The 25898-nt window shown below is 50.1% G+C and overlaps 5 protein-coding genes across 6 annotated transcripts; 2 read left to right on the forward strand and 3 right to left on the reverse strand.

Annotated features, from left to right (window-relative positions):
- Positions 1 to 1138: 1138 nt before the first annotated feature.
- LOC128267616 (uncharacterized) lies at positions 1139 to 4688 on the reverse strand. The gene is made up of 2 exons (XM_053004498.1): positions 1459 to 4688; positions 1139 to 1381 (listed from the first exon to the last, which is right to left on the reverse strand). Exons 1-2 carry the CDS (start codon positions 4568 to 4570, stop codon positions 1203 to 1205), a joined length of 3291 nt encoding a protein of 1096 aa, XP_052860458.1. The 5' UTR covers positions 4571 to 4688; the 3' UTR covers positions 1139 to 1202.
- LOC128267617 (uncharacterized) lies at positions 3937 to 17020 on the forward strand. 2 transcript variants are annotated; one of them, XM_053004500.1, is made up of 4 exons: positions 3937 to 3951; positions 12046 to 12176; positions 13699 to 13852; positions 16431 to 17020. In XM_053004500.1, exons 1-4 carry the CDS (start codon positions 3937 to 3939, stop codon positions 16791 to 16793), a joined length of 663 nt encoding a protein of 220 aa, XP_052860460.1. In that variant the 3' UTR covers positions 16794 to 17020. The 2 variants fall into 2 exon arrangements, with proteins under 2 accessions (XP_052860460.1, XP_052860459.1); XM_053004499.1 differs by lacking the exon at positions 3937 to 3951 and adding an exon at positions 11729 to 11745 and having other exon boundaries at positions 11957 to 12176.
- LOC128269207 (uncharacterized) lies at positions 5032 to 11247 on the reverse strand. The gene is made up of 3 exons (XM_053006602.1): positions 11234 to 11247; positions 5510 to 6917; positions 5032 to 5122 (listed from the first exon to the last, which is right to left on the reverse strand). The coding sequence occupies exons 1-3, from the start codon at positions 11245 to 11247 to the stop codon at positions 5090 to 5092; spliced, it is 1455 nt and encodes a 484-aa protein (XP_052862562.1). The 3' UTR covers positions 5032 to 5089.
- Positions 17021 to 19149: 2129 nt separating the features above from the next.
- On the reverse strand, positions 19150 to 24691 carry LOC128277443 (F-box/LRR-repeat protein 6). The gene is made up of 9 exons (XM_053015897.1): positions 24182 to 24691; positions 21246 to 21524; positions 20959 to 21169; positions 20713 to 20882; positions 20503 to 20643; positions 20259 to 20426; positions 19952 to 20184; positions 19743 to 19877; positions 19150 to 19663 (listed from the first exon to the last, which is right to left on the reverse strand). The coding sequence occupies exons 1-9, from the start codon at positions 24689 to 24691 to the stop codon at positions 19432 to 19434; spliced, it is 2079 nt and encodes a 692-aa protein (XP_052871857.1). The 3' UTR covers positions 19150 to 19431.
- Positions 22146 to 23360, forward strand: LOC128277444 (uncharacterized). The gene has a single exon (XM_053015898.1). The coding sequence runs from the start codon at positions 22179 to 22181 to the stop codon at positions 23226 to 23228; it is 1050 nt and encodes a 349-aa protein (XP_052871858.1). The 5' UTR covers positions 22146 to 22178; the 3' UTR covers positions 23229 to 23360.
- Positions 24692 to 25898: the final 1207 nt, after the last annotated feature.

The raw sequence follows: 25898 nt of genomic DNA on the forward strand, positions 1-25898 counted from the left end.
ACGTAACCGGTTTCAAGGGTTACTGTGTGTGATGAATGTTGAACTCACTTGTTTGATTCTCCGACTTTAAACTTTTAAGTTAAGACGCTAAGTAGTTTAAACGCTCTATATTCAACACGAGCACACCTTGGCGGAATGATTTATGGCCGTGTTTGGGAAGAACTTTAAGTCTCTGCTCACTTACTCACTGTTGAGGGTAACATTGAGCCCCGACAGCAACGACCAACAACTGAACAAGAGACTTAATAGCCTAACATTCGTCTCACTTTAATACTACTACTATTATCTCTAATAAAAGTGTATTATCTCTAAACGTAATCTTTTTTATCTATCTTACTACTACCTTTTTTTAATTCCTTAAACACGAAACGTCAAAACACGAAATGTCAAAATATTTATCCGAATCCGACCGGCTTTTGAACCTAACTTTGACACTGCGAACCTTACTTTGATAACGAACCTGACGAAAATCCCGAAGGTAACTCACAATTCATCCGGCACGCGATTTTTTTCCTAACGCACTGTGGGGAATTTATATCGGAAAGGTGCACATATCAAAATGTTTTAATCTAATGCCTTATGAATGTAAAAAATGGTATGAAATGATCGATGAGCTTAACCCATTGCGTTTGTGGGAATTTTTACCATCCAAATTATTACTCCTGAACTATTATTGCATCGTTTGATAGAATACTTATTAGCCTTTTTTCCTCCAAACTTAAAGCAATATTATCTACTAGATTAAATACATGAACAATCGCGATATCGTCGTTAATGTTTTCCTCCATGATAAAGAAATCTTTTACAAAAATAGTAACTTGTTAGAGTTGCTTTATGTTCGCTATTTACCCATAGTGCAATTGAGTGCCCGAGTGCCAATTATGTTCACTGGGTAAGAATGAATTTGAAAATCCCGAACAAATCCCGAACCTACGAAACTGAACCGTAACTGAATTTGAAATTATAAACGGTGTACGCAATGTCAAACGATTCGGTGAAATATTTCAACCGATAACGTTCACAAACCCTTGAGGAACCCGAACCCGAACCGAACCCGTAACCAAATTAACCGTCCTATTTTGTGATATTCTTCAAAAAATAAAACAAATTAAATTAATATATCAAGTTATATTGGACTTCTCAATGTTGCAAACACTTCACAAAATTCCCACCGCTAACATGGATCATGTCGGCTTCCGTATTCACTGTGCTTGTGGTTTCGTTTCCTGCGCCAGTTCGTTGAATTCCGTATGGATGGCGGCAATTTTCTTCAGCTGCATCAAATCATTCAACAGCATATGAATGGTTTGCTTGGTTTTCGGGTAGTTTTTGGCCGTCGGTGACTCCAGCAAATCTGCCTTCTCGTCGTACGCTTCCAACCCTGCAACGGTAAGAGAAATGGGACATAAAATCTTCAATTTGTCTTCGCAAAACAGCGGAACCGCCACCTGAACGTACCAATAATCTGCGCCTCGATCGCCTGCAACCTGCCGCTCGCATCGTTTTGCTGCTTTTGGATGTGATCGAGCAGAATCGCCTGACATTCGGCCGGATCGATCGGTGCTTCCGGCACCGGGACCTGTGGCATTTGTTTCTGCTCCGCAGTGCCACCTTCCGCCGTGTGCAACTTTTCAACAGCGTCCGCACCGCGCGGTGGACTTTTCTCCCACTTTTTCGACCAAAGGTACATCTTCGGGTGGTCCTTCCGCTCGGCGATGTTGATCTTCACCTGCAGACTGTGCATGAAGCGCTTCAGCTCCATCAAGTTGCCGTTCAGGGTGTGCGCATTCTTGAGAATGTCGAAGCGCTGCGCATGCCGCGAATTGGCCGCATGATACCGAGCCACCGGCAGCTTCCCTTCGTACAGCCAGTCCTGATCGTGCACGTAGCGTTTCGACGAACGACCCCGGTACGGATTGCGACAGATGTGGCACACGTACGTGTCCGGCACATCGGTGTCCTTGAAAAAGTTCTGACACACTCCGTGCTGCCAGCACAGGCAGATATCGCACTGCACCATGAGGCCATCTTCCTCCGTGTACTTGCACACACAGTTGATGATCTCCTCCTTGCGCATCCGCACGATCTTGATCGCTTCGCCGTTGTCGTCGACCAGCGAGCCACCCATGCCGAGGCTACTGGAAGCGTTGATCGAATCGTCGTAAAAGGAACCACCCATCTCGGAGCCACCACCCGCCCCGTACGAATAGCCCCCGCTTTCCGGCTCTTCCAGCGGCAGCAACGGACGGTTGAGAAACGAACGTTGGGCGGCCTGTTTGGCGCGTTTGTTGCCGCGTTTGGCCGACACTCTCTTCTGTACCGCTCCCCGGCGCACCTTGTTGCTGCTGGAGCGTCGCTCCTTTTTCACCGGAAACAGTTTAATCTTCGCCAGCTTGCTCTGCGACCTTGATTTGTTGGACGCCGATGTGTTACCGCTAGCGCTGGCCGGTGTTCGTTCCGCTCCGCTGAATGGTTCGGATTTAACCATTGACACATCACCCATGAATCCGCCGATGCCGGTTTCTTTCGAACGTTCCTGTTCCTGTTCTTGTTTGATCGCCACTCCGGACAACCGGTGCGCATCGGCCGCCAATTTGGCTTCGTCCTTAACGTCCGATCCCGGTTCACTCTTTATCTGTAGTGCTTCATCTTTGCGATCCTCCTTTATCGCAGCTGAAAGCGTCTTTAGTCCACCAGCCGCGGATTTGCGGGCAATCTTGTTGGGGGTATCGAGACTTTCGACCGGTGTTCGCAGTGTGGCCAGATCCTGCATATTCGGTATCTCTCCAAGGCCCTTCGCCAGCTCTTTGTGATAGTGTTTGATGTGAATCTGCAGGTGGTTCTCTTTCCGGAACGTTTTCAGGCAGTCCGGTTCGGGACACTGCAGCAGATTGTCGATAACCTTGACGCGCACCGACCCGATGTTGATTTCAGTGTTGGTCAGCTCCGGCACGGCCACCGGTTTCGAGAGGAACGCGTCCTTGTATTCCTGTGTGTACTGACAGAACCCGAGGTCCTTGGCCCGCCTCTTGTGCAGTCCGAAATCGTACGTCGCAGTGTCGTACGTGCCACCGGTTGCGGCAAGATACTGTTTCACCTCCTGCCGGGATCGTAACGGTTTCCCGTTCGGAGCCACCAGTATCACCTCCATACGTCCGAAGGCTGTCACACGCTGATAAATGTGCTTTGTCCAACCTTCCGGCAGACGCCAGTCGGGCACAACTACCGAGCATATTTTCCCCCCGATCACGTCCAACTCCGTCGACTCCCCGACCGGGTAATCGTTATACCAGTGGCAACACCACTCGCCTTGCTGCGGTACCTCGGGAAGTTCGCTCAGAGTGACCACCTGCGGAATTTGGAACTGAGCCAGTGACGTAAGCGGAGCCGGTTCCTCGCCTTCGCCCGGTTCTACTTTCACCGTCACCATCGGTACTGGAAAAGCTTTATCGGTCGCTTCCGGTTCCTGCCGAATGCTCGTATCCAGCGGACGCTTGATGCGGGTAATGTGTTGAGATTTGCAAATCTTCGAGAACCCATCCTCGAACATAACCTCGTACATGTCGTTTTCGAGCACCGTCTTGATGGTGGCCTTAAACTTACGCGAATCACTCCAACGGGCAAACACCCGGTCCCCGATGCTGAAAGTGCCGTGCAGTGTGAGTGGCCGCAGCCTCACACTGTCCATCGGAATCCACTCGTCGTTGAGGATAGTTTTCGATGTGTCCGTCTTGTCGAACTGGACCAAAACTTCACGTTCCTCAGTGTCCACCTCGAGCAAGCTGGCCGTGTGCCATCGTCCGCTAAAGTCCTGTGCTTCAATCTTTGTCCCGGGCGTAAAATTGGTCAACTTCTCGGTTCCACCACCACTAGGGTGCGCTTCGGCACTAGCCACATCCGGACTGGTAGGCTTCCGCGCCAAAGATGCTTTCTTGGATGTCTGCTTCCTGGGTGAGGAAACGGCAGCAGCCACTTTGGAGATCCGTCGTGGTTTCTTTCTAGACGACAATGCGACGAAGCGACGGCCTGTCCGTTGGCCCGCCGGTCTGCGTTTCAACTTGCCGCTGCTCTTGCTACGAGCGGCATTTGTTGGAGCGGCAATCTGAGGGGCCGGTAACACGACCGCAGCAGCCTTCGGTTCGGCGCTTTCCTTTGGCGCCGTATCACCGTCATCATCGCCAACCTCGTGCTTACAGTTGTCCATTTGCTCATCCTCCGTGTCTGATTTGCAGATCTTGTTTGGTGCAGAAGCAGTCTCTATCTGCGGCGGGCCCTGTGTTTCCGGCGACGATCCAGAGCTTCGAACGGTCCACGGGAAAATCGAAGGAATGGCGCCGAACTTAAGCACATACTTTTTGCCCTTAAACGCCTGAAAATCCGCCTTCCGGAAGTGACGGCTGCACACATTAGTGATTTTGTCCAGGGAAAAGCCTTCCGGCAGGTGACATACTATGACCCACTGCCTGGCTACCTCTTGGTTTGCCGGAATCTTGTGGAACGTGACGCCACGGTCCTCCGGACGGGTCGCTACAGACGGACAGTCTGGGACGATACATTTGCGACCTCCCATCTTAGCTAGATTCAAGCAAAACCTTTAACCGGATGCGAGTGCAAAGAAGCGTATCATTTGACGCGAAAAGATGAACTTAAAACGACCGAAACGAGGTGACGAAATTGCGGATATTTTCTTTTGCTTAATTTCACTGCGTCACAAAGCTTGGGTTTTGACGGACTTTGACATTTCTGTGGCGTCGTGAATAAGTGACAGCAAAAGTCAGTGGCGTCGTATTGTGTAAGGGACAACCATCGCTAGCGCCATCTATCGAAAGTAAAATAAATCTATACTATTTAAAGGATTTGAAAAATAATGTTTACTCCGAATATTGTTTACACTTAGTTATGTTGTTGTGTTGTGTAAGGAGTGACAGTAATAATTAGGATGTACGAACATTATTGGCTTGCTGAGTAAAAGTTTGCAGTATTTCCATATGCGAGGCGGCAATCTTCCTCAGCTGCATCAAATCATACTGCAGCACAGCAATGCTTTGCTGTGAATAGTTTGGGTAGTTTCTGGCCGTTGGAGACTCCATCAAATTTGCCGTCCGGTCGTACGATTCCAATCCTGCAACAGTAAGAGAAATGGGACAAAACATCGTCAATTCATATTCGCAAAACAGTGGCCGCCACTGAACGTACCAAACAGCGCCTCGATCGCTTCCAACTTGCCGATCACATCGTTTTGCTGTTTTTGTATGTGATGGAGCACAATCGTCTGGCATTCGGCCGATTCCATCGGTGGTTCCGGCAGATTGTGCATGAAGCGTTTCAGCTCCATCAAGTTCCCGTTCAGTGTGTGCGCATTGCTGCGCGTATTGGAAGCGTTGATCGAATCGAAGCCACCGCTTTCCGGCTCTTCCAGCGGCAGCAACGGACGGTTGAGAAGCGATCGTTGGGCGACCTGTTTGGCGCGTTTGGCCGACACTCTCTTTTGTACCGCTACCCGGCGCACCTTGTTGCTGCTTGAGCGTCGCTCCTTTTTCACCGGAAACAGCTTAATCTTCGCCAGCTTGCTCTGCGACCTTGATTTGTTAACCTCCGATCCCGGTTCACTCTTTATCTGTAGTGCTTCATTCTTGCGGTCTTCCTTTATCACTGCTGAAGGCATCTTTAGTCCACCAGCCACGGATCTGCGGGCAATCTTGATGGGGGTATCGAGACTTTCGACCGGTGTTCGTAGTGTGGCCAGATCCTGCGCATTCGGTATCTCTCCAACGTCCTTCGCCAGCTCCTTATGATAATGTTTAATGTGAATCTGCAGATGGTTCTCTTTTCGGAACGTTTTTAGGCAGTCCGGTTCGGGACACTGCAGCAGGTTGTCGATAACCTTGACGCGCACCGATCCGATGTTAATTTCAGTGTTGGTCAGCTCCGGCACGGCCGCCGGTTTCGAAAGGAACGCGTCCTTGTATTCCTGTGTATACTGATAAAACCCGAGGGCCTTGGCTCGTTTCTTGTGCAGTCCGAAATCGTACGTCGCAGTGTCGTACGTGCCACCGGTTGCGGCAAGATACTGTTTCACCTCCTGCCGGGATCGTAACGGTTTCCCGTTCGGAGTCAACAGTACCACCTCCATGCGTCCGACGGATGTCAGACGCTGATGGATGTGCTTTGTCCAACCTTCCGGAAGACGCCAGTCGGGCACAACTACCGACCATGTCTTCTCCCGGACCAAATCCAACTCGGTCGACTCCCCGACCGGGTAATCGTTGTACCAGTGGCAACACCACTCGCCTTGCTGCGGTACCTCGGGAAGTTCGCTCAGAGTCACCACCTGCGGAATTTGGAACTGAGCCAGTGACGTAAGCTGAGGCGGTTCCTCGGTTTCGCTCGGTTCTACTTTCACCGTCACCATCAGTGCTGGAAAAGATTTGTCGGTCGCTTCCGGTTCCTGCCGAACGCTCGTATCTAGCGGACGCTTGATGCGGGTAATGTGTTGAGATTTGCAAATCTTCGAGAACCCATCCTCGAACATAACCCCGTACATGTCGTTCTCGAGCACGCTCTTGATGGTGGCCTTAAACTTACGCGAATCACTCCAACGGGCAAACACCCGTTCCCCGATGCTGAAAGTGCAGTGCCGTGAGGAAACGGCAGCACTAACTTTAGATACCCGGCGTGGTTTCTTTCTAGACGACAATGCGATGCGATGGCCACTGCCTGTCCGTTGGCCCGCCGGTCTGCGTTTCAATTTGCCGCTGTTCTTGCTACGAGGGGCATTTGTTGGAGGTTCGGTGCTTTCCTTTGGCGCCGTATCACCGTCATCATCGCCAACCTCGTGCTTACAGTTGTATAATTGCTCATCCTCCGTGTCTGATTTGCAGACCTTGTTTGGTCCTATCTCCGGCGACGATCCAGAGCTTCGAGCGGTCCAAGGGAAAATCGAAGGAATGGCGTCGAACTTAAGCACGTACTTTATGCCTTTAAACGCCTGAAAATCCGCCTTCCGGAAGTGGCGGCTGCAAACATTACTGATTTTGTTAAGGGAAAAACCTTCCGGCAAGTTACATGCTATGACCCACTGCCTGGCTACAGCTTTGTTTGCCGGAATCTTGTGGAAGGTGACGATACGGTTCCAAGGGATCGCTACAGAAGCACAATTAGGGACGATACATTTGCGAAATCCCATGTTAGCTAGATTCAAGCAATGCCTTCAGCTGCGAAAAGATGAAGCACAGCCGAAATGGTAACGGAAAAACAGGTAACGAAATTGTGAATTATTTTCTTTTGCCAAATTTCACTGCGTCAATGTGAAGCTTGCATTTTGACATTTCTGTGGCGTCGTGAATAAGTGACAGCAAAAGTCAGTGGCGTCGTATTGTGTAAGGGACAACCATCGCTAGCGCCATCTATCGAAAGAGAAAGAAATCTAACAGGATCGAAAGGATTTGAAAAATAATGTTTACTCCACAATATAAATGGTACTTTTCCTAGAAAATGTAATGTTGAAGAGAGCGAGCGAGCTCGGAATGGATCAGCAATTGAATCTTCCAATTAAGTGTAAGGAGTAGCATTAATAATTTTTTTTTCTAGGCAACAACCACTGAGCGGTCTTGCACTAGAGACAATCTGTTGCTCTCTGTAACGGATCATTTTTATGGGCGGGGATGTTGGTCCCGCACCACCCCCATAACTGAGCGTTATCGACTGCTCTATCAGCGTGGGTCAGTAGTAATAATAAAGGTTTACTAAAATTGCTCAGGAGTTTAGTGAGCAAAAGTGTTGCAGTAAAAGCATGGAAATAGTATGCGCTTCGTTAACATACCGGTAGCTGGTATTACGCAAAAAATCATCCAATTCGTGACATGCAACTTAGGCCTTTAAGAAGTTCCTCACGCGAAAATATTTGAAACCTGTGTGATGAATGCTTTCGGAGGGGATAAATAATTGATCTAGCCAGTTCGATGACTTGACATTCCCATAAGATCCACAGCGCACGATGCTTTGCGCAAAATCAATGTTCCAGTGAAAGATAATTTCATTTCATTTCACTCATCTAAATACGAACGACTTCAAGGCCATCCGCTACCATCTACGGAACTGTTCTAGTTTTAAGGAAACAGCGTCCTTCGGTGATCCAAAACAAAAAAAAAGGTTTCCTAACGGATCCGAACAATGCTTTCCTTGGATGATTATGCAACCCGATGGTATCTGGTAGATTTGCATAAATTATCAAATCACGAGTCGATAATTCGGCCCACGGTTCACGTACGGCCAAGCTACGGAAGGGCACACCATAAAGAAGGTACGTGACCGGCTCCGAGTGCAACACATGCACCCCGACGCCCGGTGCATATGTAATACAGCCGCCGTGTGTTCGAGATGTTTCGTTCCGTTTTGCCAATGACAAATCGGGGTGATGCGTGATGATTTGAGGTTAGGCGTGGTGCTAAAACAATTGAAAGCGAATGCAATTGATGCGCGATGAGTAAAATGGCTTGCCCTTGCTAGGGCCATAAATGTGATATGCGAAAGGACACAAAATTGCCCACTTATTTGGGTCAAACGACGAGGAATAGGAATCGCGCCGTTGATTTCAGTACGGCGCGATTTAGGCGATTGTCATTGTTGGTCATCTTGTATTTTTAAAACATTCCACCTACCGGTTTCGGGACGGCAAGCAAGTTTATTCGCAGCACGACCCACCCAAAGATGGACGAACGATCACACAAAATCCTGTTTCGTTCGGCCGGCTCACGGCACGCGGACACGACTTCCTGTTCGGTTCGGTAACGTACTGATCGATCGATCGATCGATGGCTTTCTTCTGGCTTGGAAATGAAAACAGTGTTCCGTTTCAAATTAAACACGAAACAGGTGTCCAATTTTCGTGCGTGTGCCCAGGCAAGTGTCGCAGGCCACTCGATCGACAATGCGGCCGACAACACAGTGAAGCAATAGAATGCGGAAGTTATGATCTTCCCGGTGGAAGATATGCTCCCTGGCGCCGTACACGATGGATCGTCGCGCACCTCCTGGCGATCGATGGCGACCATCTTCGTGTGCCTCCAATGGGGCACGACGAAGAGATTGACCTACTGCGAAGCAGGATGATCTCGTAAGTTTCCCAAAATAGAAAAAAAGAAATGAATATTTAAAAGATGACTGATATATTGTTTTATTATTAGAAAACTATCTACCTATCTTGTGATCCCACACACACACACACACACTGTTGATCACACTTCTATTGCTGTGTCCTTCTGTTTCGACGTTTAAACGGTACGGACACTTTGTTGGTTACCATTTTTGAAGGCTTTCATTTTTAGTTTAAAATCAGTTACATTTAAGCACACGTCGACCATTATCATTTATAATAGTAGAGCACTTCATAAATGGGAAAACCGCTCAACAAAGAGCGTCAGCAATAGTTATTGGATTGGCCGCAAATTCTATTTCACTTTCAAAGAAAAAATGTAGCAAATTGTTTCCTGCCGCCCATTGCGCAACAAATCGATGGGGAGCGACGCGTTGAAGCGTTTTGTGCATTTGCACGGCTCACCACCGTCAGGCCCACGAATGAGTTGTGGCGATAAAACGACACATTAAGTGCCGGACAAACATTATGATGTGCAGAGAGATGCAGAAGATGCTCGTTTCCGTGCCATCGCGACGCGACGACGATACCGACCTTCCAAGGCTCCACCACCAGGCCAACGTGTCGGTCGGTCGTACGTTGAACGCAAATATATTTTGGCGACAGTTCCCCGCCCCGTCCGCCCTCGCATAGCCGGAGGACCGCGGCGTTTCGCCTGGCGTAACGGAACCGTGCCGCGCCGTGGCGTGATTTAAATATTTGTGTCCACTTTCTCCGACGACGCGCGACGCCCGACGATGGCCCTCTTTGGGTGTTTGGTTAAATGATAATGCAACCGGAGGGCCATCGTCACGGCGGCGGCCATTTTGAGAGAGCTCAAACGGGCAGATCCCAGAATGTTGGCCCGATAGCCACGGCCACGTTTTGTGCCACGGCCAATGTTGCCCGGATGTTGATGAGTACCGCGATACCGAACGCTGAAAGTGGACCAATCAGTGCGAGATGCGAGAAATAATTCACACGTTTCAGGTTGACGGATGGGATCAAGCCCCGGTTAACTCGCGGACCCATCGGTTGCACAATTCGCGTCATCCAAACACTGCGCGACGAAAGGAAAGTGAAATCACAATCGTCCCCCCAAAGGTTCGTGAGGGCCTCCGGGGTGAGAACTTCCCGGGGCCCTTTTTTCTGTGTGTGTGTGTTACCGAGTATCCCACGACACGGAACCGAGTGAGTCTGAAGATCCCCCAGAATGGGCGTCGAAGATCAAGTTGAAGGTGGACGCGCGCGCAGACGCGTCACGTTCCACTGGCACCAATAATGAGGCACACGGATGATCGACGACGAGGTTGATTCCTGAGGCCCACAATGCCCAAAGAGCTGTCAAAGATGGTGATGCGGACCGCAGATAAGGCGCGGATCCTCTTGAGCGCGATCGTGTGCCTTCCCAGGGGTCGGAAGGTGGTACACCCCACTGTGAACTGTGACACTGCAGGGCACGACAAGCCAGGATCGGGAGATAAATTGACCGTAGCACGAGCGGTCTATCTGATCGGGCCCAGGTTCTAAGCCAAAGCGTTTAGCGTTGAGGTAGGCTCGTTAAATGGCGATTGTTTAGGGCTCCGGGGAGCAAGAATCGTTATTCTAGAGGAACGTTTCGGGGTTGAACACGCATATGGTCGATCTCGGGGTCGCTTCTTCCCATCATCAGTTCTGACAGACACTCGATGGTATAGTTAATTTGATGATTTTCTTTTAAGAATGCCTTCCGAGCTGGACTTCAACGAGAGGCGAACCGAGACGTTTGCCGGGATAACGAAACAGTAAACAATCTGCGGAACAAAGTAGGAGGTAAACAAAAATTTAGGCAAAGTGGCAGCTTTTACTTTCGTCCGCAAACCAAACGGGCTGTGAAAAGTGGTAAGCATGTGCGATAAATGGGATAATCGAGGCAGAGGAGTGTCCGGTAACCAAGCCCACCGATTGAGTCATAGTTTTCCGCATCGCGAGCTTGTGACGTGTGCTTTGTGGACCCTTTTTCCGATTGGTACGTTGTTCCGGTTAGTTTGAATTGGTTTAGATCGTTCGATCGTGTTGTTGAATAGAAACGACAATATTAATTTTAAATCAAGAGCTTACCATGAAACGGTCATGGATTAAAAATTAGGACACTCCGGAGGGTACGAGGGTCGCAAATGTACGTTGCCTAGATCACGATCAGGGATCGAGGCCTGGGCTCCTCCTTCAAGGCGTCCAAGTCCAGGGACCAGTGTCTGGGAAGGCCGGATCAGACCTTTTCTCTCTTTTGCTCGTGCGCAGCAAGCATTTCCCTCGCTCACTCGGGTGCCGTTTGTTTCCTTATCCCGGCGGCGGCGGCGGACCCTCCCGGTGGGTGCCATTGTGACACGCACAAGTTGATTCCTCCTGCGCCGTTCCGGTTTCTCTTTCTTCCCGAGGCCGAATACGCTTGCTTGCTGTCTCGTTCCGATCCGCGACCCGTTGAGTCGTGCCGTCGGTGGTTGTTTCCGAGGCTCGGCGTTTCTCCCACGACCAAGCCGCAGCGGTCATGTGTGCCATCTTCATCTCTATAAATAATGGTGTACGGGAGTTTTTCTCCTCAGTAGGCAGTGGGCCGCACGATCGAGAGTAAGGTACGTCGTGTGCGTGTGGCGCAGTGGTGTTGGTTTCGTATAGGTTACGGTTTCGGTGATCCTTTTTGCGATCGGAACCCTGATTCAATGCAAGCGGCAGCAAATTGTCGTTGCGTTCGGAGTGGACTTTAAACATTTTAGGCATAGTTTCGTACAGTTGGTGTTTCGTGCATTAAAAAACCCACGTTTTATTCTCGTTCACATTCTACAGAGTTTACAAAAAAACGAGAGCCCGCGAACGTGGTGGTGCGAAAGAAAACGGAACCCGGAACCTCCAGGAACACAAGCAGCATGAAGCAGCTCGTTCTGATAGCGATAGGCCTCGTCGGCCTCACGGCCGCACAGTTCCCCAACGGCAGAACGCTCGACGCACCGAATCCTGGCCTCTGCTCCAACAGAATCGTCCACGAGCGGGCACCGGACGGCAAAGGGTAAGCGTGGTCGCTTTGCAACGAAAGACTTCAACGACTTCGGCGCCGGCTACGAACCCGCGGGACGGCGGCACTCGCGTGTGGTTCGTGGTTTTGTTTCTGTTTTTACGGAGAAAGTGGTGCACCAAAAAACTTGTTTTTATTTTTGGATGAATTTCGATTCCTCGCGGTTTCGATCTCGATCGTCTCCGCAGCCGCCACCCTTACGTCACGCGTCAATTTCCTTGCGCAACCCCCACGGGCGCGGTGTACGTACCTCTCGGTACCACTTTCGATGGCATTATGTGCTGCGGCTCTTGGCTGCGGCTCAATGAATTTATGTCCGCCGCCGGGGTCCGCCGCTTTTGATGGGGCACAGTGATAAACAGGTGGAAAACATCGTAGCGTGAGAACGGTGGCCAGAATGCGCCGTGGGATGCGTTTTTCTTATGGCATTTTAAGCGCCGTCTTTAGCGGAGATGTATCGGGGCGAAAAATTGGCTTCACTTTTGTATCATTGTTTTGCTGCGCGCGCCATTGTTTGGGCTTTAATCCCGCTTCGATCCACGAATCGATCCCAACTGGGGCCTTGTTAGCTCGCCCGGAGAGCCCGATAAACAATGTCACTTGGAGCTTTATGTGAGAGGTCTTAGCATAATCTCTGGGAAGGGTTCAAAACGTGCACGATCGACTTCCTGGTACGAAGCAAAACAAAACAGAGCAGGCTTCGCGCTGCCCGGCCTAGAAAGAGGGGCTATGATGTAAGCCAGCTAGCTCCCTGGAACCTAGGCCCGTACGCACACGGGGAATAAAAAGGCACGATCGGTTAGAATCGAGGAAGCGAACTCGAACGGAAGGCGCGCTCCGCCCAAAGGTTGTTGGGCTACTTTCTCTCGAATAAATTATGTTCTAGAACCTGTTCTAGCGTGCCACAGGCGGAGTTGGGGTTTGTCGAGCGGTCGTTGGTCCGCCGCGCTGGGATATGCCTATGAATATTTATTGTAATATGCCTACGGTGTTGTTGGAACATGTTGAGTCATTTCACGCCCGGATGCTGGAATGTTTCCACATCCTCTCCGTCAGTGATCGTTTCGGTGCCAGAGAGAGGGAGAGAGAGCCCCTCCCCGAGATGGGTTTATTGACTTGGATCGCTGCGCGTTCTTTACATTTATTTATTCACATGCTGGTATCCATTTTTTTGGAGGAAAGCTTGGCGCCTGTCTTATTGATCAACTGAGACATAATTGAACAGCCGCTCTTGATCCGATCTTCCAATCCGATCGTATTTTTGTAGTTATTTCAGGCAGCCAATAGTTATTTGTTTAGAATATTATTGTTTCGAGCATTTATCATATTTCTAACACATTTGTTTTAGAAGAACGATTCAAGTAGTAAACTGCAAAGAAAAAAAATCGATCGGTTGACGATCCAGTCTAAGTAATTGTAATTTTGATTTACTCGTTTCACCGTTCATCATTCTGCAAAGAATTCTCTAAACAAAATTAAACACCTGTTTTGTATCCGTCTCCATCCCGTCGCTTAGGTACTTCTTCTCGTGGCGTGACCCAACCCAGCGAGGCGTCGAGAAGGACTGGCTGGACGCGCGGAACTTCTGCCGCCAGCGCTGCATGGACAGCGTGTCGGTCGAGACGAGCCCGGAAAATGAGTGGATCAAGCAGAGAATCGTCGAAGGCCGGGTAAGTCGAGTCGAGGGGTGCTGTCCCACTAGCCGCCCCCCCCAGGGCACGAAACACCTCATAAAGCACCCGGCGGCAAGACAATGTTCTGGAACTCGGGCCTATGTTTTGGCCCTTGGCCTTGGTGGGCCCTTGTCGGCTTGTCACAATAAATCACGCCCGGCACGTCGCGCCGCGGCCGCGAGAGGGGCGGCCCGTGAAGAAGATTGACTCCGATTGCACACTGGATGTGACATTTGATGTCTCTATGGCGGTGACGGTGGGTGTGTGATTATCGGTTATGCCATCGTGAGGCCCCCGGAAGCAAACGGCCACCGGCCACCGGGCACCGGGTGGAGCATTAGTTGCATCTCCTCGCAGATCGGTGTATTACGGAATCACTCCGAGGCTCCGGGGCACCCCCGATCCCCCGATATAAAGCGATAAAATGTGACCATCGGACGCCGATATCGCGATGTGCGCGCGGGGCCGACGCTTGCATAACACGGCTCCTCTGGATCTGGAACTCTCCCTCCGGGTCCGGTGTGTGACCTTCCGCGGCCCGACGGTTGTGACGTTGATGACGGAGGCAACAAAAGCTTTACAATGTCTCCGGAACGTCCGGGCAGTATGGTAGTAGGAGGACGCGCGCGCTATCTATTGGCTCAGCGTGGCTTGGCTACTCCAGCTCATCAATATTCTGCCCTGCATGGCCCCCCGTGATGTCATCCGCGCCGATGCATTCCATCGCGGCTGCAAACAAACGCGCCGACCGCGATCGCAGTGGTCCGCTTTGCATTTTTGCGTTTTTGAGGTTACGCGTCTTTGGTTAGGTTAGGTGCGTGTCGGACGTCGCACGTCGTGAATGACAAACTAGGCCCACGGACGGTCGGTCGGGGGTTCGGCTTTCACTTTTTGTCGCATTATTTATTCTGTCGATCGGCGGCGGCGCGGGGTGGGTCCGCCCTGTGAAACGGAACTGTTGCACCGGCACCAGAGCACGGAATGCACCGTGTCCGGTATCCTTACGTCCGTTGATCATTGTTTTAACGACAGGACAACGAGTGTCCACTTTTTGCCTTCATAAAATATTGCAAATTAAACAGCCGCCCATTGTGTGCCGGGCGGCCACCCCTTCCGGTTTTTGGCCCGGGGGCTGCTAAGGAAAGAGAGAAAGCTGGGCCCCAGAGTGTGCCAGGAGCCGCAAGGATGGTGCTTTTTTTTGGTACCTTATTATCTTGCCCATCGGCCACTTTCCCTTAAACCGGTTGACAAGCTCCTCGCAGGATGGTGCTCCTCGGTCGGTCGGTCCTCGATTCCGCATGCTGTTTGTGCCATAACCCATTTCTTTTATTTGGTTCGAATGGACACTTTTAAAGCCATCTTACGAGTATTAATAGGAAGATTCATCGTGAATTAATGCGTTCCGAGGGGATTCCATCGTCGATTGGCCGGTTACACAATCCCTGTCCTGCTGGCATGGCATGGCATTCACAAAAGTTACTCAAGCCCCGCTGCATCGTTAGTCCCCGAAGGAGGAGTGTTTGGCCCTTTTTCGGGGGCCGCCGGCCCTCTCGCAACCCAATAGAGTGGCCACGCACCGATGGAACTCAACGAAGGTCCGCTGGGCTTTTAGGAGTGTTTATTATTTGTGCCTCTAGTGCCTTATTTGCCTTCACGTCTCGGGCGTTGGGCGAGCCACTAGATAAACACACCGAAGCCTCCAGAAAGCTCCGCTTCTCCTCCGAGGCCATCGGCCGGTGATAGCGCCGTGTGCTTCGATCGGGTGGTCGACACGATGATGATCACATTCCCGGGGGGCGATTTATGAGTGTGAAAATCCTCCTCCCCGACCGACCGGTGGCCCCGTGACCAACCGACCGATCGGATGTGGGTCCAAAATGTGCGTGTGACGTAATGCCCGCCCGGACGATAATTATGACCGCATGGAAATGCTGAACCGCACGATGGGCGGCAGCGGCGGCGGTTGCACGAGGATCGTGGAAAACTTTCGGCTTTCGTGGCCGTGGGCTCTCAGCTGGGTTGATGGGAATTTTTCATTTAACCTTTAGCCGGGCGTTGAGATGCAAAAACCAGAAGAGGGAAGGACCGAATTATGCCCCAGCGAGTCGAGGCGGGTATTGCAGGTGCTCGTTAGGTTTGATGATGATGCGGATGGGTGCGCGATAATTTTTTTTGTGCTCGGTTTCTCGGGTTTGTCTTGCGTGCCCATTAATCGGTTTACGATTTTCGCAGGAACTGAAACTTTAAAGAGTAGTGCGCTCCATTGCTCCTGAGCGTTTTCGCGTGGCTTCTCGGGTAGACTACCAGTTGCTCTCTTTCCTTACTCGGTGGGCCATGTTCAAAGGGAGCCGAGACCTCTGGATAAAGTAACATAAAGCGAGAGTGTGTTTTGAAAGGTTTTTGAATTTATTTCTTCTATTGCTATGTCCTATCGCTGGTCTGTCTAAGATCCATCGGCTTTGCTTCAACAATTTCGTGATGCGATGTTTCGTTTCTTCGAGCTCATCTTTTCTGACCAATTTATCTTCGATTTGCATGATAAACAATGTTCAATTTCTTCTCTCCGTTTGTGCAGCAAAAATACATCTGGACCAGCGGACGGCTGTGCGACTTCAAGGGATGCGATCGGCCCGATCTGCAGCCGACCAACGTGAACGGGTGGTTCTGGACGGCCGAACTGCAGAAGCTCGCCCCGACGACGCTGCGCAACCAGAACGACTGGTCCGAGGGCGGTGGCATCGGCAAAGCGCAGCCCGACAACCGCGAACTGATCCAGGGGGGTGCCTCCGAGAACTGTTTGGCCATTCTGAACAATTTCTACGACGACGGTGTCCACTGGCACGACGTGGCCTGCCATCACGTGAAACCGTGGGTGTGTGAGGAGAACGACGCCCTGCTGAAGTACGTCAAGTACAGCAACCCCAATCTGCGCATCTAAGCAGGGACGCGATTTAACACAAGAGGGCGGTTTTTAATCTCTACTTCCCATCCAACACTTGGCCCGGAAAGCCGGAACGGAGCAGGAAGTGTTGGAACACAAACTCAAACGACTGCCGACGCTGACACTGAACTTCTTACAAATATTTATTTTGCTCCAGCGGTTTGCTACTTGAAGCGCAGAGAAAGAAACGGAAGAGTAACTGGATATCGAAGGGAGACGAAATGAGCTAGAGAATAAATTTTAAACAATAACAAACCGCGTTGGGTCAATGCGTTTATCTTTTATCGATAAGGTACTGGAGTAAAATCATTTTTCTTTCGGTGGGGATTCCAGGAGGTACAGAAGGGAGGACACCCGCCGCGGGGAAGGGCTTTTTTACCATCATCTATATATTTAATTTCTTATCTGATCTGCCGTTTTCTTCTCTCCTCTCTGTATTCCATTTGTGAGTTCTCGCCGTTTTTGTATAAAACACATTTACTCAATAATATACTTTTTGCTTTCAATAAGTTTAAACGAAACACTACTCTAACCGTAATAATAATCTTCATCATTCATGTTTGTTTTTCAATAATAGAACTCGCCCCGCGCAATCGTGCCCCAATCGGTAATCGGTTAATTGCATGTTTGTTTCGGGATGGGGGCCAGTTGGTGTCTCAACGAGGCCGGAACCGGGGAGGAAGGCCATCGCAGTCCCTCTTCTGCACTTCCGTGATTGGAAAAGGGGATTCAGTTTTCTTAAATTACGCTCACGATCCCGCCACATTTGTCTCGCTTGCCCCCAAAAACCACTCGCACGACTGTCTACTCTACTGCCTTTTTTTGGAAACTGTTGATGTTTGATTATTTATTTACTTACTGCATTTACTACCTTTTGGACTTTCGTAACGTTTCCTCTCGATCGAGAGTTCGGATCCGTACGGATTATTTTTATTAAAAAAGGTTTGCACTTGTTGTGGGTCTCAGTGGGTCGCGTGGCATTTTGTCAATTGTTCACTAGCACCCCCTCTTCCTACGCTGGCCTTAATGCATTTTTGTTTGATTTTGTTTTGATTCGTTAGCCCTAAGCACTTACCTTAAGACCGGGTGGAGGCAATCAAATCAATTACAACAACGACAACGACACCGGGACAGCACATTGTTGGACCCGAGGCGTGTGGCCGATCGGTCGTAGCTCTGTCAATTTACCCTAGCACTTGTTACACTCTACCGTGTATCTCGTGAGTGTTGTGTTTGTTGCTCGCCCATGCCAGACTCTCTACGCCCCTACGTTACTCATCCTTATACGCGATCGTGCGCTTTTTTACGTATAAACGAATTATCTCACCTCATTACGAGTTACAACTTTCTACCGACTCACAACGGGTTCTTCATTTTGTAGATGTTCACTCCATTCACTAACCTCTCTCTCTCTGTCTTCGCGGGCACAAAACTGCATGCCAGCGGCGGCACCTTGTTGTGGATGAATATTATGTTTTCGTCGTTTAAATAACAGGCTTATCTCTTATCGGCTAGCTGGATCTAAGATTGGATTTGATAAACAAACTACTGCACACACGCACCGGCGGCCCGAAACCGTACCTCTTGTCGATCAACGTCCGCCGATCTCTTCTGTTAACTCTGCTATAAAACAACGGTGAAACGTGATTTGCGTGATTTGCGGTTGCGTTCTGTTTTACTGATATTTGCTAATCACTAATTCACAGGAAAAATTATTGCAACATTTTTGTTTTGTATTTTTAAGGTTAAACTACTACGGTGCACTTTATACAAAACAGTGTAACGACTCTTTCACTCGAAGCACACTCGGAACCGAAACCGGCTGGTTCACAGAAAGCTAATGCCACTTTTGTGTTCTGATCCTGCTGTTGTTGCGTGTAATGGAGAGGCATGGCAGCACAAAAAACAGTAACAAACGATTATTGCTCTAGGACAGGTTACACAGGTTAATGGTTGATACATTTTAAAACGAAATACGGAATTAGTTTTGACACAATTTAGTAACAAAACCCTTAGTTGCTGTACAGAGCTATGTATGTACACGCCACGCCGAATTCCATGGGCGAAACTAATTGAAGCGGCGTTCAGGCCGGTGCTTTTGATAAAACCTGCGCCTCGTGAAGCTCCCTAAACACTAAACCGAAAACGTCAATAATTAAACGAAATAAAACAATCCTTACGGAGGATGGTTGAGATACGAGTTTGTTTCCCTCCTGCTTTTGATTGCAATGACGAAGGCCGCCGGATAGAGTTCGCATTGCTAGTTTAAAAAATTTAGGTACAGAGTGAGATCTTTTGAGTGGAAAATCATCAAAAAAAAAACAACAGCTTGGAAAGAAAGGTGAACGCAACAAGGAGAAAATTAGGATTCCGGACACTTCGGCCACGAAATTGAAGGGTAGAATCAAGCCCTGTTAAAAGGTACGGAAATGCGAACTATCCCGATGCTGTGAACCCGCGCTCATCAGGGTAGTGTAGGGCCAGGGAAGGGACTTGCTTCACAGCGTTGCTCGCCCCGATGGCTGTTGTGTATGTTTGTGTCTCTGTTTACGTTTTTGTCTCGATTCAACGCTATCTCTAGTTTATCACACAATAGTCTTTTTGTAATATGTGCAACTGGATGCCGCGCCCCATTTCAGTCGTCTCTCGGAGACGTCGTTCGTGGCGGCGGCGGCGGCGGGCGCTTGAGCGTGACGCCGAGATTCTCCCGCAGTTCGGCAATCTCTTGCGCGCCCTGCAGCAGCCGTTTCACGCCGCGTGGAAGACCGCGACAGGAGGCAAGGTTGATCGAGTTGATGTGCGGACAGTTGGCGAGGACCTCCTTCACTGCCTCCAATGAAACCGATGATCCGCACAGGTTCAGATGACTGGGAAAAAAGGTGACAGAATGGCTCGTTAGCTAACGGAAGCGCCCAAATACGACCCCAAACCTCTCCCTTCACTCACTTCAAAGGCGATTCCGAGCCCTTATCGGCGAGCGCTTTGAGCGCATCGTCGAGTGGCTTGGTGGCGTTGGCCCACGCCAGATCGAACTCGATTAAACTGTGGGCCCACTTCGAGGCAATCAACTCCAGGCCGGAACTATAAAGATATCAGAGAGTAGTGTAACAGGTTTATAGTTTAGACAAAGCCGTCTGCGATTGCCGAGTGCGCACCTCGTGTCCCTCGTGAGTGAGCAGCCGGACAGAAAGAGGTGCTTCAGGTCCCAGGTCGGCAGCCGAATGAGACTGTCGTGCGTAAGGCGGGAACATCCTCGGACGTCGAGCAGCTTCAGCTGCGTGCTGGTTTTTAGGATGCGCTGCAGAAACTCGTCGTTAAACAACCGGGATTCGTCCGAGAGCGACGCGACGGATAGCTCCTCCAAGGCCGGAAAACCGGGTGATTCCATCTGGAGGATAAAACAACAAAATAAATAAAGGCAAACGCGAAAAAAACATTTGAAACTTTCTTTCTCTCTCGTACCTGTTCCTGGAGCGTCGCCATGCTCAGATTGATGTGTGAGTTCGTTATCCGGAGTATTTTAAGCTTCTGGCAGCCGTGCTGAAGCTGCTCGATATGGAGGATACCGTGCGAGATGGCAACTGTGCTAACGTTGGACATATCTAGCAGCACCAGATTCGGACAGTGCGTCTGGAGGCAGAAAAACGAGAACGGGGAAAATAAGTATCCTCTCGTTTCACCATTTCGATAGGTTTGACAGTCTCACCGAGAGGCCTTTGACGATCTGCGGGATTCCACTGAGCCGGTTGTGGGCCAGATGCAGATGGGTAAGCCGGCTACCCATCTCCGTGATGGCATTGCACAGTGACGTTTGGCCAACGGCCGTTTTATTGGCGTTTACCTCAGCCTGTGGAAGAGCGGACCGTGGATTGAGTTTAAGGTGCTTGAATCCTCTTGAAGCCGAACAAGAACTTACATTGATCGAGCTGAGATCGATGCTTTCCAATCTTTTAAAGTGTTGCACCAGAAACAGCAGGTGGTCGGATGTCAGGGCCTTCCAGCCGGTCAGCGTAATGCCGACCAGATTGGGCGCAAACTCTACCAGCTTTTCCAGCACACATTGCACGTTCGTAATTTTCCAATTTCCTGGCGGGAAGCAGAGAACGGCATTAAACACATATTCGCGTGCCACACAAGACACTGCATTCCGGTTCCGGCTTACCCAGCCCCACTTCGGTGGCGTGCTTTAGTCGGTTCTCGATCAGCCACTTGAGCTTCGGCTCCGTCTTGAACCGATCCTTCGTCCACGTCCCGAGATCGACGGTTCGCCACAGGGACGGCGACTGAGACACTTTGTACCACGTCGAGCAGACGCGCGACAACCGTATCATGGCCGGTACGCTGCCTTCTTCCTGTACGATATTTTTAAAGATCTGTAAGGGAAAGGAAGGAACGAACTCCATTACTGGATGGCAAGTGGAAACGTCGCGTAAGGCGCAGTTTCATTACCGTATGCAACACGTGCTCCGGTAGTCGGTTCGCCCAGACGCTCTGGTCTTCGGGCGGCTTGAAGTCCTCCTCAGCGCCGCGCTTTTCCGTGTTGTTGTTCGTCTTGCGCGGCTTCTCGGTCCGCCGGTTGCGCTTCTCCGGTGACGTCTCGTCCGAACTATCCTCGTTAAGGCTCCTGGGTTTACGGGCACGCTTGCGGCTCGGTTTCTTTGGTTGTTGTACTGTTGCATCAGATGCTTTCTTTATACACAGCTTAATGCCGATTTTGTTTTCGCTTATCTGAAAAGTAGAGGAGATGCGATGAAGACAAGCGTTCTGGAGCGGAAGGTACATGGAGGGAAGTTGAATACGCGTCAAGGTTTCTTCACCAGCGAAGCGCCTCTTTCAAGTACTTTTGAATCTTTCTAATCACCAAACTGTAACTGGATTGCGAATTGGAATGGATGGCATCGAGTGTGTTAAGACACTAAATCAGCCCTCTTCGGGTGACGCCAAATCAATGCATTCAAGTGCAGTACGTAACACCTGCGTAGTTCACAAGCATTCCGTGGCGTCACATCGGAGGATCACTTACAACTTTACTCAGCGATATTATCCTACTACTACGACTCATCGGTCGGGTGATAAGCTGAAAACGGGGACTTACACTGGCCAGGAAAGATTACACGCTACACTTCACCGGTGGTCGCGAGTATAAAAATCTATGCTTCGTTCTTCTCTTGATACCAGTTGTAGACTGCAGTGAACGAATCGTCACCTATTGCAGTATGAAAGGTAAGGTTAGGTGGCTCACGAACAGCGCCCCCAGAAGCAGCAACAGGCGTCAGTACGAAAGTGAAAACTGGTTAAATCCAATTTTTTGCTTTAGGCTTCGTCGGAACCATGCTCACCCTGCTGGGGGTTGTGGCGGCGGTTGGTGCACAGAGCGGACCGATGATTCCGAATCACCCCAATTGTACGGCTCCTAACCGACCGTACCCGGTGTACTTTGTGCATCCGACAAACTGTAGCAAGTTCTACGAATGTCGGCAGCAGGATGCGTACGAGTTCGATTGTCCCGCCGGATTGCACTTCAACAGTAACATCGATGTTTGTGACTACCCGGAGAATGCTCAGTGCACCCCTGTAGCGACACCTTCACCGGTGCCGCCGACCATAACGGGCCCTCCAACAGACCCGCCAACATCTACGCCGACCACAGAAGGTCCATCTACGGATCCTTCTACGAACCCACCGGCCTCAACTTCGACCTCCGCAGAATCTTCATCAGAACCTTCAACGGCAGTGACAGAAGCACCATCACCTTCTCCGACAACAGAACAACCTACGACAGCCGCTTCTACGGAGGACCCATCATCGACAACAGAGGAACTTCCTGTGACGGACCCGTCAACACCAAATCCAACTGCAGAAGCAACATCGACCCCTGATAAACCTTCGACACCAGAAGGTACTTCGACGGATCCTTCTACGAACCCACCGGCCTCAACTTCGACCTCCGCAGAACCTCCGATAGTGACCGAGTCGCCCTCTCCGACAACAGAACAATCTACGACAGCCGCTTCTACGGAGCACCCATCATCGACAACTGAGGAACTTCCTGTGACGGACCCGCCAACACCAAATCCAACTCCAGAAGCAACAGCGACCCCGGATAAACCTTCGACAGAGTTTCCTGCAGTGACCACACCAAGACCACCCGTAGACCCACACTGTCCACAGTTTGGCGCAGAAAAACCAACCTACTGGGCAGATCCGATGGATTGCACCAAGTATTTGGGATGCTCTGAGGGTTGCGTACAGCAGTTCAAGTGCCCCACCAATCTGTACTGGAATGACAAGCAGAAGCGCTGTGATTACCACTGGAACAGCCAGTGTACTTGCCCCGTGATTCCTCCAGCACCGAGCGTGCTTTCCAGTAGCATAGGCTCTAGTAGCGGTACCGTGCCACCGTTACTCAAGAAATGGAACGTTAATAGTTAGTCATTAAACCATACTATAATAAGTACTCCATGTAAAAAGAGGACAATACCGGGCAGCCAGCATCGAAAGCTTGCTTCGATCTGATCAGCAAGACGAATCGGTAGAATAAAACTACGTTATATTTTTTTAAAAGCGGTCCAGCCTTGATCTTCACACCGATGCACGATATAACTGATAAATTATGTTTTCTTTTGACAAATATTCTTTGGACATCCCCCTATGCCTTATTCACCTTAGCCATTATGATTAATGACAATGGTTCAACGATGGTCAAGCGTTCTGACACATTACATTGTTGCAAATGATAACTTTTTGATCAATGTAGCAATGGATTCCACTGTTTCATTCCTGATTCTGGAACATGTGATCCAATGTGGCTAAAAGCCGGTCCACACGCTACGACTTCACTGATAGTCTGTGCAACCGCATCGATGGCGACAAATCGTAACGTGTGGACGGGGAAGTTGTAACGACTTTAGTCATTGTTAGCAGTCGCCGTCATAGAAAATTAAAGCCGACGCAAGTCGTTATGAAGTCGTAACGTGTGGACGCTCCACAGACTACTACGGCCCGATAACAACTTTAGTATACGCAGACTAAAGTATCAGTGAAGTCGTAGCGTGTGGACCGGGCTTAAGAAACAGGTTACGATTGCAACAACGGAGCAAGCTTTGAACATAAACTTCACAAATCTTGAAACATACATTCGTTATTTGAAACGGATTGAAGATTTTGGTGAGGATAGATGATCAAGCAAAAACGTTTCCGGTGACACAGAGTTGGAAGTTTTCCTCCAACAGAATAGAATAGCGAGTAGCCAGATAACCTATTTTAATGAAGATTTCGAATCTCGGAGCATCTGTTCCGAGGTTCCGAAGGTGCCTACGATTCATTACTTTCAGACTGTGATGCAACCCAGGCGTGTTGCAGGAACTCCGACCAATGACGCTTACCTCACTTTGATACATGGCCACCATGCCTTTCCGTTTCGGTCGCCCTCGCGCCTTGTTCATTTTCCGGTCAAAGTCGCGCATGGCCATCGGTTTGCCGCCGGAAATGGCCTTAGGAAGGGTGATCCCAGCACCATTCGCTACCGGCGGCACCTCCGGCTTTGCGCCCAACGATCGGGTGTCCGGATGGTTTGCTCCCGGATCATCCTGGCGCGTTTGCTGTGGCCCCGGGTTGGACTGTGAGTCCGTGTCGGCACAGGATTCACTCAACTCCTTCTCGATGTTCTCGATCGTTTCTTCCGCATCGGCCGCTGGGCTCACCACACTGCCACTGTCGTCCTGCGACGACTGTGAGTGATCCTCTAGCAGGTGGTGGCCAGCTCCGCTGCTCCCTCCCGGGCTGGTGCCGATAATGTTTCGGGGCGATTGCTCACCGTCCGGGGACGTTGGCAGAAGCGGATGTTCCGGGCGGCGCAATCCAGCCGGGAGACTCGTTTCCGCTAGCGTTTCCATTGTGGAACTGTCACACTGGTCACTTCTGATTCCTTTTGGCCCGATACAAAGACTCTACTAATGGCCAATGCAGCTCTTGAAACCGCTTTGGAGTTTTTGTTAGACGCGTTTAAAAACTCAAAAATAATTCACACAAAATGAAACGTGCACACACACACACACACTCAGTCACCGTATTTCGCCCATCACTTTCCGGCACCGGGGCACTTCTTGCCAACGATGCATTTTCATTGCCTGCTGTTTTTGCCTGGCAACAACCAGCTGAGTTTTCGCGTTTCCAAAGCTCCCGTAGCTTACTATTTGCTGTGGTGATAGCGACAGGAATTTTCAAGACAAATCCGATGCTTGGGAAGCTGTGTAGCGGTCCTTCGACCTTTTGGTGACCATCAGTTTCGCGCGCCTCGCAAAATCAAGACACTTCCTTCGGTTAGGTGCTCAGATACTTTCGCTTGCGGGACACAAAAAGATTAATCGCGTATTAAACGGTACATCCGGTTTCACCTCCCGTGGTTTCACAAAATCCACAGCGAAAATCAACAGATTTTTGGACGCACAACTTTCACTTATTTCGGAAAACTCTCCAGCATTCCGTGCCGATGGGAGAAGATAAAGTTGAGCCAAAAAAGGACTCACAGTATTCGTCGGAAGCAAAATAAATGACAGACAGCCCGAGAGTCGACTGTTTATAGACAATCGACCGATTGGTTGGTCGGTTGGCTGGCTCGGATCAGGAACACGGGGGGAAACGAAGGGAAATGTGGAAATTTCGACGGTTTCTCTCACGCACACGTTTTCACTCGCGCTCACGGATCTCGGCGTGTTGGTGAGAACGGCGCGTTCCGTTTCTCACTTCACTCTCTCTCGCACCAAGCGGCCGCGCTCTCTCGCCTGTCCCTGTCTCTCAGGCGCACTCCGCCCGCTTTTCCTGCTGGTGTCATAAATTGTAAACAAGAAAATTTCCACCCCGAAGGACGACTCTGGCACTGCACTCCCCTCCCCTCTCGGCGTACTTCTCGCCCGAGAGATTCTGGCGTCCAACGAGGAGCTGCTGCTGCTGAACCGCGCAAACCACAAACACGCACTACGCTCCGCTCCCGTGGTCCGCACCTCACCCGGTTCGCAAGTGACCAACGGAAGTCACAATATAGGCCAGCACGCCACGTTGAATTTTATTTCTTCCTCTTGGTTTGAAAGAAGACAAAAATGC

This window comes from Anopheles cruzii, chromosome 2 (assembly GCF_943734635.1).
Source record: "Anopheles cruzii chromosome 2, idAnoCruzAS_RS32_06, whole genome shotgun sequence".
Classification (NCBI taxonomy): Eukaryota; Metazoa; Arthropoda; class Insecta; order Diptera; family Culicidae; genus Anopheles; species Anopheles cruzii.